Below are 12,806 nucleotides of genomic sequence, written 5' to 3'. Positions count from 1 at the left end.
ACTGGGCCTGTACTTGCTGGAGTTTAGAACGATGAGGGGGATCTCATTGAAACTTACCGAATAATGAAAGGCCTGGATAGAGTGGATGTGGAGAGGATGTTTCCACTTGTGGGAGAGTCTCGGACCAGAGGCCGTAGCCTCAGAATAAAAGGACAAACCTTTAGAAAGGACATGAAGAGGAATGTCTGTAGTCAGAGGGTGGTGAATTTGTGGAATTCATTGCCACAGACGTCTGTGGAGGCCGTCAATGGATATTTTTAAGGTGTAGATTGATTGATTCATGATTAGTGCGGGTGTCGGGTTATGGGGGAGAAGGCAGGAAAATGGGGTTAAGGGAAAGATTATCAGCCGTGATTGAATGGTGGAATAGACTCGATGGGCCGAATGGCCTAATTCTGCTCCCATGACTTATAAACATTAGGATATAATGAAGCAGTTGATAGTCCAAAAAGTCGTCTTATTATGGACTTCTTGATTTCACAACTGTGAAGGGATCGTGTCAAACTGTCAAGACTGTGCCATATAGTGTGACTGTACTTCAATAGACTTCTCAAGATCATTTTCAACTGAGTTAGATGCTATTTTTTGACAATGACCCTGAAGCGATCGATGCCTGATAGAGTTGAGAATTAAATAAAATAATTTTTTTAATTATTCTTTTAAAATGACATGTAATAATATTGGCAAAGTCGGTGGAGCTTTGGAAAGGGAAGTTGGGATTAGCACAATAGAAGCGTTTATTTTATTTCTAGTCTGAATTTTGTTTCTTGCTGCATGGATAACGATGACAAATTGTTCTCTTAAGGAATTACTACTGTCTGGCATGCCAGAGATTGATGTGACTGACTGGCAATGCAATACCGAATACACCAGTGGCTACGATAAAGAAGACCCAGTGATAAAGGTGCAAATAACACAATAGCAAATAAAATTAATTTCCTGTGTACCTGTTCTTCAATATTTAAGCTTTATTATTAATTAAGATAGTACAGAGCACATCTCAAAGTCGTCTCAAGAAAAATATACTTCAAGGTTGAAGAAAGATTCCATGATGAAGAAAATTAAGTTTAATTCCAGATTAGTGCAAAATTTAGTTCGTTCACAATTCATTACTTGCGCGGCTCATCAGGTGTTTTTGGGGAATTGCACTGTAACATATTTGTGCAATACAATTTAAAATAGGCTTGAGGATTATTATTGTCACGAGGTACAGTGAAAAGCTTTGCTTTGCATGCAATCCAAACGGATCAAATATACCATACATAAATACAATTAAGTCAAGCTCAATTACTGTAGATAGACCAACGGGGAAAATATAGAGTGCAGAATATAATTCTCAGCATTGTAGCACAACAGTTCCAAGGACAAAGTCCAATGTCCACAATGGGGTAGAGGTGAATCGAGACAGTACCCTAGCTGATGGAAGGACCGGTCAGAAGCCTGATGACAGAGGGAGAGCAGCTGTTCCTGAGTCTGGTGGTGCATGCTTTCAAGCTTCTCGACAAGAGGGCATAGCTTAAGTTTAGTTTGGTTTAGTTTATTGTCATGTGAAAAGCTTTTGTTGCGTGCTAACCAGTCAGCGGAAAGACGATACACGATTACAATTGAGCCATTCACAGTGTACAGATACATGATAAAGGAAATAATGTGAATAATGTTTAGTGCAAGATAAAGGCAGTAAAGTCCAATCAAAGATAGTCTGAGGGTCTCCAATGAGATAGATGGTAATTCAGGACCGCTCTCTGGTTGTGGTAGGATGATTCAGTTGCCTGATAACAGGTGGGAAGAAACTCCCAGAATCTAAAAATAGTGAATATTTACCAAAATGGAAGATTAAGCAGGATACAGAAATGCACCAACGATCCTCTTATTAACAGCAGTGAAATAATACATTATTATATTCATCATACAATAATAACTGCACTCAAATTTTACTTGGATTATCTCCGACATCTCCCAACTGTTTCTTGATCTCACAGTCACTGTCGCAGGAGATAGACTATCGACATTTATTATAAACCGACGAACTCCCACAGGTATCTAGACTACACTTCTTCCTACCCTGCTTCTTGTACTATCCCCTAATCCCAATTCCTCCGTCTATGCCGCATCTGTGCCCGAGAGGAGATGTTCCATACAAGGACATCTGAGATGTCCTCATTCTTTAGGGAACGCGGGTTCCCCTCTTCCATCATAGATGTTCCCGATGTTGGGGGAGTCCAGAACCAGCGGTCACAGTTTAAGAGTAAGGGGTAGGCCATTCAGGACTGAGATGAGGAAAACCTTTTGCACCCAGAGATGTGAATCTGTGGATTTCTCTGCCACAGAAGGCAGTGGAGGTCAATTCACTGGATATTTTCAAGAGAGATTTAGATATAGCTCTGAGGGCTAACGGAATCAAGGGATATGGGGATAAAGCAGGAATGGGGTACTGATTTTGGATAATCAGCCATGATCATAATGAATGGCGTTGCTGGCTCCAAGGGCCGAGTGGCCTACTCCTGCACCTATTTTCTATGTTTTTATCTCTATCTCCATCTCCCCTGATTCAGTCTGAAGAAGGGTTTTGACCCGAAACATTACCCATTCTTTCTATCCCGAGATGCTGCCTGTCCTGCTGAGTTACTCCAGCATTTTGTCTATATTCGGTTTAAACCAGCATCTGCAGTTCCTTCATACACAGTGGAATAATACTGTTAATGTCTCAGTCATAAGACATAGGGGCAGAATTAGGCCATGCAGCCCGTCGACTGCTCCGCAATTAGATCGCAGCTGATCTATTTTTCCCCCCTCAACATGCCTTCTCACCGTAACCTTTGACACCCGTACTAATCATGAACCCATCAATTACCATTTAAAAAATACACAATGATGGTCTCCTGCCATCTCTGGCAATGAATTCCACAGATATACTACCCTTTGGCTGTAAAAATTCCTTCTCATCTCCATTCTAAAGGTACGTCCTTTTATTCTGAGTCTATGCTCCGGTCCGAGACTCTCCCATCTATTAGAAATATCTTCACATCCACTCTATCTAGGTCTTAAGTTTTGGTTTTAATGAGGTCCATCCACTTTCTGAACTCCAATGAGTATAGGCCCAGTGCAGTCAAATGCTCATCATACATTAACTCAGTCATCCCCGGTAAAAATAATCAGACACTTTTGGGAAAGGACCCCAGGACCATAGCACTCTTAATTACTCTAGAGTCATCGAGCACAGAAACGCCCTTTGGCCCAACTTGTCAATGCCAACCAAGATGCCCCATCTAAGCTGGACCCATTTGTGGCCCTCTATTCCTCTAAATCTTTCCAACCATGTCCAAGTGTCTTTTAAATGCTGTTATAATAGCTCAACTCTCGCCTCTGGCAGCTCGTCCATATACCCACCACCTTCTGAGTAAAAAAAAAAAATGCCCCTCAGGTCCCTATTAAATCTTTCCCCCTCCATGGGTACAAGCCTTCTGAAATGGTAGGCCATTAAATCTATGAAAAACTCTTGACAATCTTAAGACTGCAGTGAACCAAGGCTTGCACTGGGTTGGTCAGGCATCAAAGTGTGAGCAATAAATGCTCATCATTGTTGAGTGTGGCCAAGGGTAAGACTGCATATAATTTGTCATTATTCTATGTAATTTTGTTCGGTACCTTGGTACCGAATGGCAAATAAAGCTCTGTATTCTGTATTTGTACAGCTCATGCGGGAAGATTGGATGCAAAATACGCAACCACCCTTTAAATGTCTCATTTTTATTTTTCCAGAGTTTCTGGGAAGTTGTGGAAGAGTTCACTCAAGAAGAATGTGTGTTACTATTACAATTTGTGACTGGCAGGTAAGGCAATCTATGATCAAAATTGTTGATTTACTGAAGCCAAGTGCCTGAATATTAGTGTGTAGGAAGGAACTGCAGATGCTGGTTTACACCGAAGATAGACACACAATGCTGGAGTAACTCAGCGGGGACAGGCAGTATCTCTGGAGACAAGGAATTGGGTGATGTTTCGGATCGAGACCCTTCTTCAGACTGGGAATCAGACTCCCCTGAGTCTCAGCCTGACGAAGGGTCTTGACCCAAAACGTCACCCATTCCTTCTCTCCAGAAATACTGCCTGTCCTGCTGAGTTACTCCAGCTTTTTGTGTCTCATTTTGACTGAATATTAGTTATGGCCATCTGTTTGGATCGACATGTATATCCTGCTTGCTTTAATGACTTTATAATTATTGAAAAGCTTGAGAATAGAAGGGGGAGAGAGAGTGGGGAAAAGGGAGCAAACTAAGGAAAAGAAGAACAGTGCATCAGGGCCAAATACACAAAGCATAATTTGTTTTCCAGGTTTAACAGCAGCTTGGGAATTAGAGCTATGATTAGGAATACGATAGAAATTTATTTATCCCAGGAGGGAAATTAGTCTGCCAACAGTGATAAAAAATACAAAAAGATGAATGAAAAATGAAATTAAAGTGACGAGTGGAAAGTCCGGGATTGGGGATGTGCAAAGATTGGGGAGGGAGGAGGGGGGGACGAGAGAGAAGGGGAGTCGGTCTACCCACAATAGGAGTTGTACAGTTTGATAGCCACAGGGAAAAGGAACCAGTGGCCTTCTGTGCTGCATCTTGGTGGAACTAGTCTGTTGCTGAAGGTGCTCCTCAGGTTGACCAGTGTGCCACGGAGGAGGTGAGCTGTATTGTCCAGGATGCTCTGCAGTGAGGGGCATCCTCCCCTTCATGACCACTTCCAATGAATTCAACTCCACCCCAAGGACAGAGCCAGGCTTCCTGAGGAGCTTGTTAATTTTGTTGACAGCAGCAAACTTGCTATTTACAAAATTAACAGATGTATAATTTTGTGGAGATGGAGCTTGGATTTCATTCCATTACAGGTACTCCCCAGGTTACGATGCTTCGACTTCGCGATGGTGCAAACGGCAGCGAGCCGCCGCTCGCTTCCGGGCACGTGATCGCCCGTTTTCAATGCATTTCCACTTACAATACTTTGGGTTTCCAATGGGTCTCTCGGAAGGTTACCCCATCGGAAGCTGAGGAGCACCTGTATTATCACGTGTGCTCGGGTACAGAGAAAAACCTTTTTTGAATGCGATCCACGCAGATCAGATATACCATAAATAAATACAATCAAGTCAAAGACAAATACAATACAGAGAGCAATTGGAAAGATAGAGTGCAGAATATATATAGTCCCTTGCATTTGATTGCATCATATTTCCCTGTTATAAATTATCTCGCCCTCTATTTTTGTTGCATTCAATCCTTTGCATGAAAGAAGGCATCTAGTGAAGTAGAGGTGAATTGGACAGTACTCGAGCTAGTGCAGATGCTTAATTTAACCATCAGGTCATGCTTATTTTGGATTCATGTCAGAGGTTGCTAATGCATAAGAAAGGATCAACCAGTAGTGACAAATTCTGACCTAGAAGTCAACTCCCCATTGAATGTCATTCAATCGTCCGACCAAAAAGGCTGAGGAGGCGTAGGTCAAATCATTTATTTCACTGCACTAAATTTTGTAAATGAAAATTTTGTAGAAGAAAATCCTTCCCTCATTGCCTTTACTCGATGATGGTTTTACCTGAGCAGATTGACTTTTCCTACACTGCAAATACAATCTGTTCATTTTCACTGAAATACACTCAGAGTCAGAGAGTCATAGAGTGATACAGCGTGGAAACAGGCCCTTCAGCCCAACTTGCCCACAACGGCTAACAGGTCCCTGCAACACCAGACCCACCTGCCCGCGTTTGGCCCATGTCCAAAGGATGAAGCATTGATAGAAGAAGCATTGTAAGGTATGCAATAGTTCCTACATCTGCCACAGCAAGACCATTTTGAATGACAAATTGGGAGATTTTGATATTCAAAGGAACTTGGTGGTCCTTGTTAGCAGGTGACTGGAAGCTTCGGAAATCAGGTCTGTTGTCTTGGTGCCTTTGAACTGGTTTCTTAAAATTAAAATGTTAACATTCCTACTCACTAGTTAGGCTCACAAGTTGATGCTCTGTACTTAAGTGTGACATTTTATCTTAGCTTTTTGATACGACTATTAAGGGGTTGGACACGTTAGAGGCAGGAAACATGTTCCCAATGTTGGGGGACTCCAGAACCAAGGGCCACAGTTTAAGAATAAGGGGTAGGCCATTTAGAACGGAGATGAGGAAAAACTTTTTCAGTCAGAGAGTTGTAAATCTGTGGAATTCTTTGCCTCAGAAGGCAGTGGAGGCCAATTCTCTGGATGCTTTCAAGAGAGAGCTAGAGAGAGCTCTTAAAGATAGGGGTATGGGGAGAAGGCAGGAACGGGGTACTGATTGAGAATGATCAGGCATGATCACATTGAATGGTGGTGCTGGCTCGAAGGGCCTAATGGCCTACTCCTGTACCTATTGTTTATAGACTTTTTGACTATCCCAACGTTTAAGAAACAGACAGGTACATGGAAAGGACAGGTTTGGAGGGACATGGGCCAAACGCGGGCAGGTGGGTCTGGTGTTGCAGGGACCTGTTAGCCGTTGTGGGCAAGTTGGGCAGAAGGGCCCGTTTCCACGCTGTATCACTCTGACTGAGTGTATTTCAGTGAAAATGAACAGATTGTATTTGCAGTGTAGGAAAATAACTGCAGATGCTGGTACAAATCGAAGATATCCCTGGGATGGCAGGACTTTCATATGAAGAAAGATTGGATAGACTAGGCTTATACTCGCTGGAATTTAGAAGACTGAGGGGGGATCTTATTGAAACATATAAAATTCTTAAGGGGTTGGAGAGGCTAGATGCGGGAAGATTGTTCCTGATGTTGGGGAAGTCCAGAACCAGGGGTCACAGCTTAAGGATAAGGGGGAAGTCTTTTAGGACCGAGATGAGAAAACATTTCTTCACACAGAGAGTGGTGAGCCTGTGGAATTCTCTGCCACAGAAGGTAGTTGAGGCCAGTTCATTGGCTATATTTAAGAGGGAGTTAGATGTGGCCCTAGTGGCTAAAGGGATCAGGGGGTATGGAGAGAAGGCAGGTACAGGTTACTGAGCTGGATGATCAGCCATGATCATATTGAATGGCGGTGCAGGCTTGAAGGGCTGAATGGCCTACTCCTGCACCTATTTTCTATGTTTCTATGTTTATGTTTCTATATCACAAAATGCTGGAGTAACTCAGCAGGTCAGGCAGCATCTAGGAGAGAGGGAATGGGTGACGTTTCGGGTCGGGACCCTCCAGACTGATGTCAGGGGGACGGGACAAAGAAAAAAAAAAAGATTGTATTTGTATATTTATTCATTTCTGCACTTCATTGTTCAAGCTCTAGAGTCCCTCATGGTGGCTTTGCATATCTGATGGGTGGCAGTGGGTTGCAGAAGTTCACCATAGCTGCCGTGCCATACACCTCCAACCTCCTTCCGACATCCAGTACATGGTATGTACAATGCACATGCATCGCAAAAAGCTATTACGTTTATAAGTTGTTAGTGAAATCTTTCATTTCATCTACAGTCTCTTTGGGCTATTAATGCTCTGACAAGAAGATAAATGGTAGCAAAATAATCAATTTTTGTTGGATTTGTGAGTTTGAATAATGGATTGTTTAAACTTCTGTGAAATTTTGGCAAGGCAGGAATCTCCAAGAAATTCATCCCAATTTATCGCCTATCTGATCAAGACCTGGATTTTTACCTGGATTGGCATTTATCAAGTTTGCACCATTTTAATATGTATAAATCATATATATACACAATTATATAGTTGTATTTTAGGTGTAAAACTCATTCATTATTAGGTTTTTTAATTGTTTTTTTTATTGATATTGGTATTTGTTGTGTTGGTTCCTATGTTTGTGCGATTGTCTTTGAAAGATTTGCACTGTCGCACTGTTTCAGATGTAGCACTTCTAATTTCGTTGTACTGTTCGTACAATGACAATAAAGGCATATTATTATTATTATTTACGGATTTTATGGGCAGGTAGAGTTGCTGCCTTACAGTGCCAGAGACCTGGGTTTGATCCTGACTACGGGTGCTGTCTGTCTGGAGTTTAAGTTCTCCCTGTGACCAAGTGCAGAAGTTTTTAAAGTGCAGAATGGACTGTAGAATACCGTCATAATGAATATTCACAGGTTGCCTCACAGACCAATATATTTTGGGCACATTTAGACACTATCTCAATTCTATGTTCTATTCATTCAGTGGATGTGGTCTTCGCAAGCTGAGCAGCAATTAATTGCCCTTGAGAAGGTGGTGGTGAACTGTAACAGCTCTGGCTGCTGCCTTGCTGCGGTTTAGGTCATGCTGCTGGGGAGAGTTCCAGTATTTTGGCCCAGTGGTGAAGGAACTGTGATATATTTCTAAGTCAGGATGGTATGTGGCTTGAAGGGCGATTTCCATGTGGGTGTGGGTGAGGGGAGGGGGTGTGTGGGGGGGTGCATGCTGTTGCTGGTCTCATCCTTCTGGCTGATAAGTGTGGGTTTGAAAGGTGGTGTCTGAGGGGTGTTGGTGAATTGCTCGTGAAACCTCTTGATGGTACAATCTGCTGAGACTGCATCAATGAGTGAAAGGGTGGCCTATCAAACAGGCTATTATCTACTGAGATGTAGAAACTAAGACCTGCAGATGCCTCCGTCTGCGCGCGTGTGCTCCCAAGATGAGGTGTTCAGTGCTAGGACATCCGAGATGTCCTCGTTCTTCAGGGAAAGTGGGTTCTCCCTGAGCTACTATCTACCTCATTGGAGATCCTTGACTATCTTTGATTGGACTCTATCTTGCACAAAACATTATTCCCTTTATCATGTATCTGTACACTCTGGACAGTTCGATTATAATCATGTATTGTCTTTCCGCTGACTGGTTAGCACACAACAAATGCTGTTCACTGTACATCAGTACACGTGGCAATGAACTAAACTAACCACATTCATTCAGATCGAAGGTATTTATTCACAAAATGCTGGAGTAAATCAGCAGGTCAGGCAGCATCTCAGGAGAGAAGGAATGGGCGACGTTTCGGGTCTCGACCTTCGATTTGTACCAGCATCTGCAGTTATTTTTGTACATTAATTCAGATGCTTACTGTGTAGGGAGCGACTGAAGATTGTCACTCCAGCATTCTGTTTTGTTTAGTTTAGAGATACAGCGCAGAAACGGGCCTTTGGCCCTCCAAGTCCGTGCCGACCAGCAATCTCAGCACAGTAACACTATCCTTCACACACTAGGGACAATTTACAATTTTACCAAGCCAATTAACCTACAAACAATAGACAATAGGTGCAGGAGGAGGCCATTCAGCCCTTCGAGCCAGCACCGCCATTCAATGTGATCATGGCTGATCATTCTCAATCAGTACCCCGTTCCTGCCTTCTCCCCATACCCCCTGACTCCGCTATCCTTAAGAGCTCTATCCAGCTCTCTCTTGAATGCATTCAGAGAATTGGCCTCCACTGCCTTCTGAGGCAGAGAATTCCACAGATTCACAACTCTCTGACTGAAAAAGTTTTTCCTCATCTCCGTTCTAAATGGCCTATCCGTTATTCTTAAACTGTGGCCCCTTGTTCTGGACTCCCCCAACATTGGGAACATGTTTCCTGCCTCTAACGTGTCCAACCCCTTAATAATCTTGTACGTTTCGATAAGATCCCCTCTCATCCTTCTAAATTCCAGTGTATACAAGCCTAGTCGCTCCAGTCTTTCAACATATGAGGCCATTCCGGGAATTAACCTAGTAAACCTACGTTAACCTAGTAAACCTACATGTATGTATTTGGAGTGTGGGTGGAAACCAGAGCACCTGGAGAAAACCCACGCAGGTCCCAGGGAGAACGTACAAACTCCGTACAGACAGAACCCGTGGTCAGGATCTCTGGCGCTGTAAGGCGGTAACTCCGCCGCTGTGCCACTGTGCTGCCCTGTTGTATTGTGTCCATATTCAGATGCTTACCTAGTTCATAGTTGTATTTAAAATGGATTAATGGGTACAATTCAGTACTTTGTATAAATTTAAATAATGCAAATGTTGCAAAATAACTCTCTTCCAGCATCAACATGTTGAAATTGCCGGAATACCCCAGCAAGGAAAACCTGAAAGATCGGATTCTTGTAGCATTACACTGCGGAAGCTACGGATACACAATGGCATGAGTACATTCGAAGCCTTGGAAGTGACTCTGAGAGAGAGAGAGAGAGAGACCTTTATTCCTCTACTCAGTTTAATAACGTTTCTGATTTAAAAAATGTAGTTTCCAGGCTCACAGGCAACTTTGTCGTTTGCACTTTGGTGTACGCATGGCAGGCACTGAATGTTCGCGTCCGGCATTATGCTGGCGTGATATTTTTTTAGGAATTTTTGTTTTTAACATTGTTGCACACAGCTCATCATGCATTTGTGCGAAAAGCGCCATAGGAATTTGAAAATAGTTGCTAAATAAATAGAAACGGTATTCTGAAATGCATAACTCAGCAAACTTGAATTAGTGGCTGGAATATGCGAGGTCAATTGCCAAAAGTCGTATATTTACAGTGGAGGACGAAGAGGAAGCCAAGATTGCATTATATTTTTTGTAAGATAAGGAACGGACAGATGCTTTATTTTTTTTTGTGGTGTTAATTTTCAGTTTATTATTCAGACTTCATAATTTAACATCTCTGTGAGAGAGAGGGCATTGTCAATAGAAATAACCAGAATATATTTAATAGATCGTTCTAACAACCAAAATTATTTTGCAGAATTTCCGCCAAATCTTAATAGCCATCTTAAAAAAAGATTGAACTGTCTTATGAAAGTATTTGTATATTGTGAAAATTATGCATTGTATATATTGCTTTGTTCTGTACATTTGTACAGTCTAATGCACTTGCCTGTGTTTCTTGATGTTTGCATGACTTTTTAGGAAAAAAATATTAAATTTCTTATTGAAAAATTTGCCATGGTAGATAAATTGTATTATTTAATATTTAGTTTGAAAAAAGGGATATTGTTTGTCATTTTGCAGCATATTTCTTTCTACAATTAAATGTTCCAAACAGGCGAAATGACTAAGCTTACTTGGTATAAGAAAATAACTGCAGATGCTGGTACAAATCGAAGGTGTTTATTCACAAAATGCTGGAGTAACTCAGCAGGTCAGGCAGCATCTCGAAGCTTACTTGGTTCTCTGTCTTTTGTTAACTAAAGTAGTCAAACAGGATTCGCCTCCCTTGGTGCGTATTGTGCCAGAGTTGACAGGCTCCATTAGGAGTTTATTCTCATTTAGGGCAGAGCCCTTCCGCTAAGTCTTTCCACTGACTGGTTAGCAGTCAACAAAAACTTTCCACTGTGCCTCTGTACACGTGACAATGAATTAAACTCAAAGCCCTTTTAGAGGAAGTCTTACGCCAAGACCATAGTTAAATAGAGGCCATGAATGTATCAAGTTAATTTGACGTGTGCGGGAAAGAATTGTAGATGATGGTTTACACTGAAGACTGACCCAAAATGCTGGAGTAACTCAGCAGCTCAAGAGAGAAGGAATAGGTGACGTTTCAGGTTGGAACCCTTCTTCAGACTCTTTAGAAGATCTGAAGAAGGGTTCTGACCTGAAACGTCACCTATTCCTTTTCACCAGAAATGCTGCCTGACCCGCTAAGTTACTACAGCATTTTGTGTCTATCTTAAGTTCATTTGATCTATCGTACTCTTGAACACGAATAGGTTTGACCTCATCAATCACTGTTTTGGATCAATGTCAGAATACCTTAACTTGAGATATTATCGTGTCCTCTCGACAGCTGCTGTCAAAGCTGACGTGTACTTTCCCTGAGGACTTTATATTTTACTCTACTAACAAATATGCAGTGAAATAGTCAAATCAACTAAATAAATAAAAACAAAAATTCCAAATTGAATCTAATACTGCACTAAGTGTGCATTCAGTTCAGTCTGCAAGATTCACTTGAATTCAGAATACAATGTTCATGCTTTTTGGTCTGCACACTATCCAGGCAGACTGATGTGCGCTTACTCCATAATTTGTGTAGATGTAAAATAAGGGGTAAAGCTTTTACATGGGATCTGAAGAAGGGTCCCCATCAAAACGTCACCTATCCTTGTTCTCCAGAGGTGCTGCCTGACCCACTGATCTAGTGAGCACTTTTTTTTTGTAAACCAGTGTCTGCAGTTCCTTGTTTCTTCAACTGGTGTCAGAATCGTCTTTGGGATACAAATTTGTCCTCAGTTCATGTTCTTGAGCAGGAGCAGAATAAGGCCATTCGGCCATCAAGTCTACTCCACCATTCAATCATGGCTGATTTTTTTAGATTTTAGATTTAGAGATACAGCGCAGAAACAGGCCCTTCGGCCCACCGGGTCCGCGCCGCCCAGCGATCCCCGCACACTAACACTATCCTACACCCACTAGGAACAATTTTTTTACTTTTGCCCAGCCAATTAACCTACATACCTGCACGTCTTTGGAGTGTGGGAGGAAACCGAAGATCTCGGAGAAAACCCACGTAGGTCACGGGGAGAACGTACAAACTCTGTACAGACGGCGCCCGTAGTCAGGATTGAACCTGAGTCTCCGGCGCTGCATTCGCTGTAAGGCAGCAACTCTATCTCTAAATCTAAAAATCTAAATCTAAAATCTCCCAGCTGGCGATGGAAACTGCGATGGTTGGCATTATCTCAATAGCGATGCGAAGACTGGGGAAGACGCTCCCATCTCCATATTGAACAATAAATTGGAGAAGCTCGTCTGGTCTTGAGATTTTCGTGTTGGTCCACCATGACAGCAACATTCTGCAATCCAAAATGTCTTCATATAGCTGCTGCCTATCAACAC

General features: G+C 42.2%; 1 protein-coding gene across 2 annotated transcripts in view; it reads left to right on the top strand.

Annotated features, from left to right (window-relative positions):
* hace1 (HECT domain and ankyrin repeat containing E3 ubiquitin protein ligase 1) overlaps window positions 1-10,911 on the top strand; it is a 60,957-nt gene extending 50,046 nt beyond the window's left edge. For both annotated transcript variants that reach the window (XM_078399850.1, XM_078399851.1), the window contains exons 21-24: window positions 806-904; window positions 3,760-3,830; window positions 7,304-7,417; window positions 10,026-10,911. In XM_078399850.1, the coding sequence (XP_078255976.1) occupies window positions 806-904; window positions 3,760-3,830; window positions 7,304-7,417; window positions 10,026-10,128 (387 nt within the window). In that variant the 3' untranslated portion in view covers window positions 10,129-10,911. The remainder of the gene's footprint in view (window positions 1-805; window positions 905-3,759; window positions 3,831-7,303; window positions 7,418-10,025) is intronic.
* Window positions 10,912-12,806: the final 1,895 nt, after the last annotated feature.

This window comes from Rhinoraja longicauda, chromosome 5, assembly GCF_053455715.1.
Source record: "Rhinoraja longicauda isolate Sanriku21f chromosome 5, sRhiLon1.1, whole genome shotgun sequence".
Classification (NCBI taxonomy): Eukaryota; Metazoa; Chordata; class Chondrichthyes; order Rajiformes; family Arhynchobatidae; genus Rhinoraja; species Rhinoraja longicauda.
The sequence above is the reverse complement of the archived record's forward strand: the minus strand, read 5'-3'. Positions and strand labels throughout refer to the sequence as shown.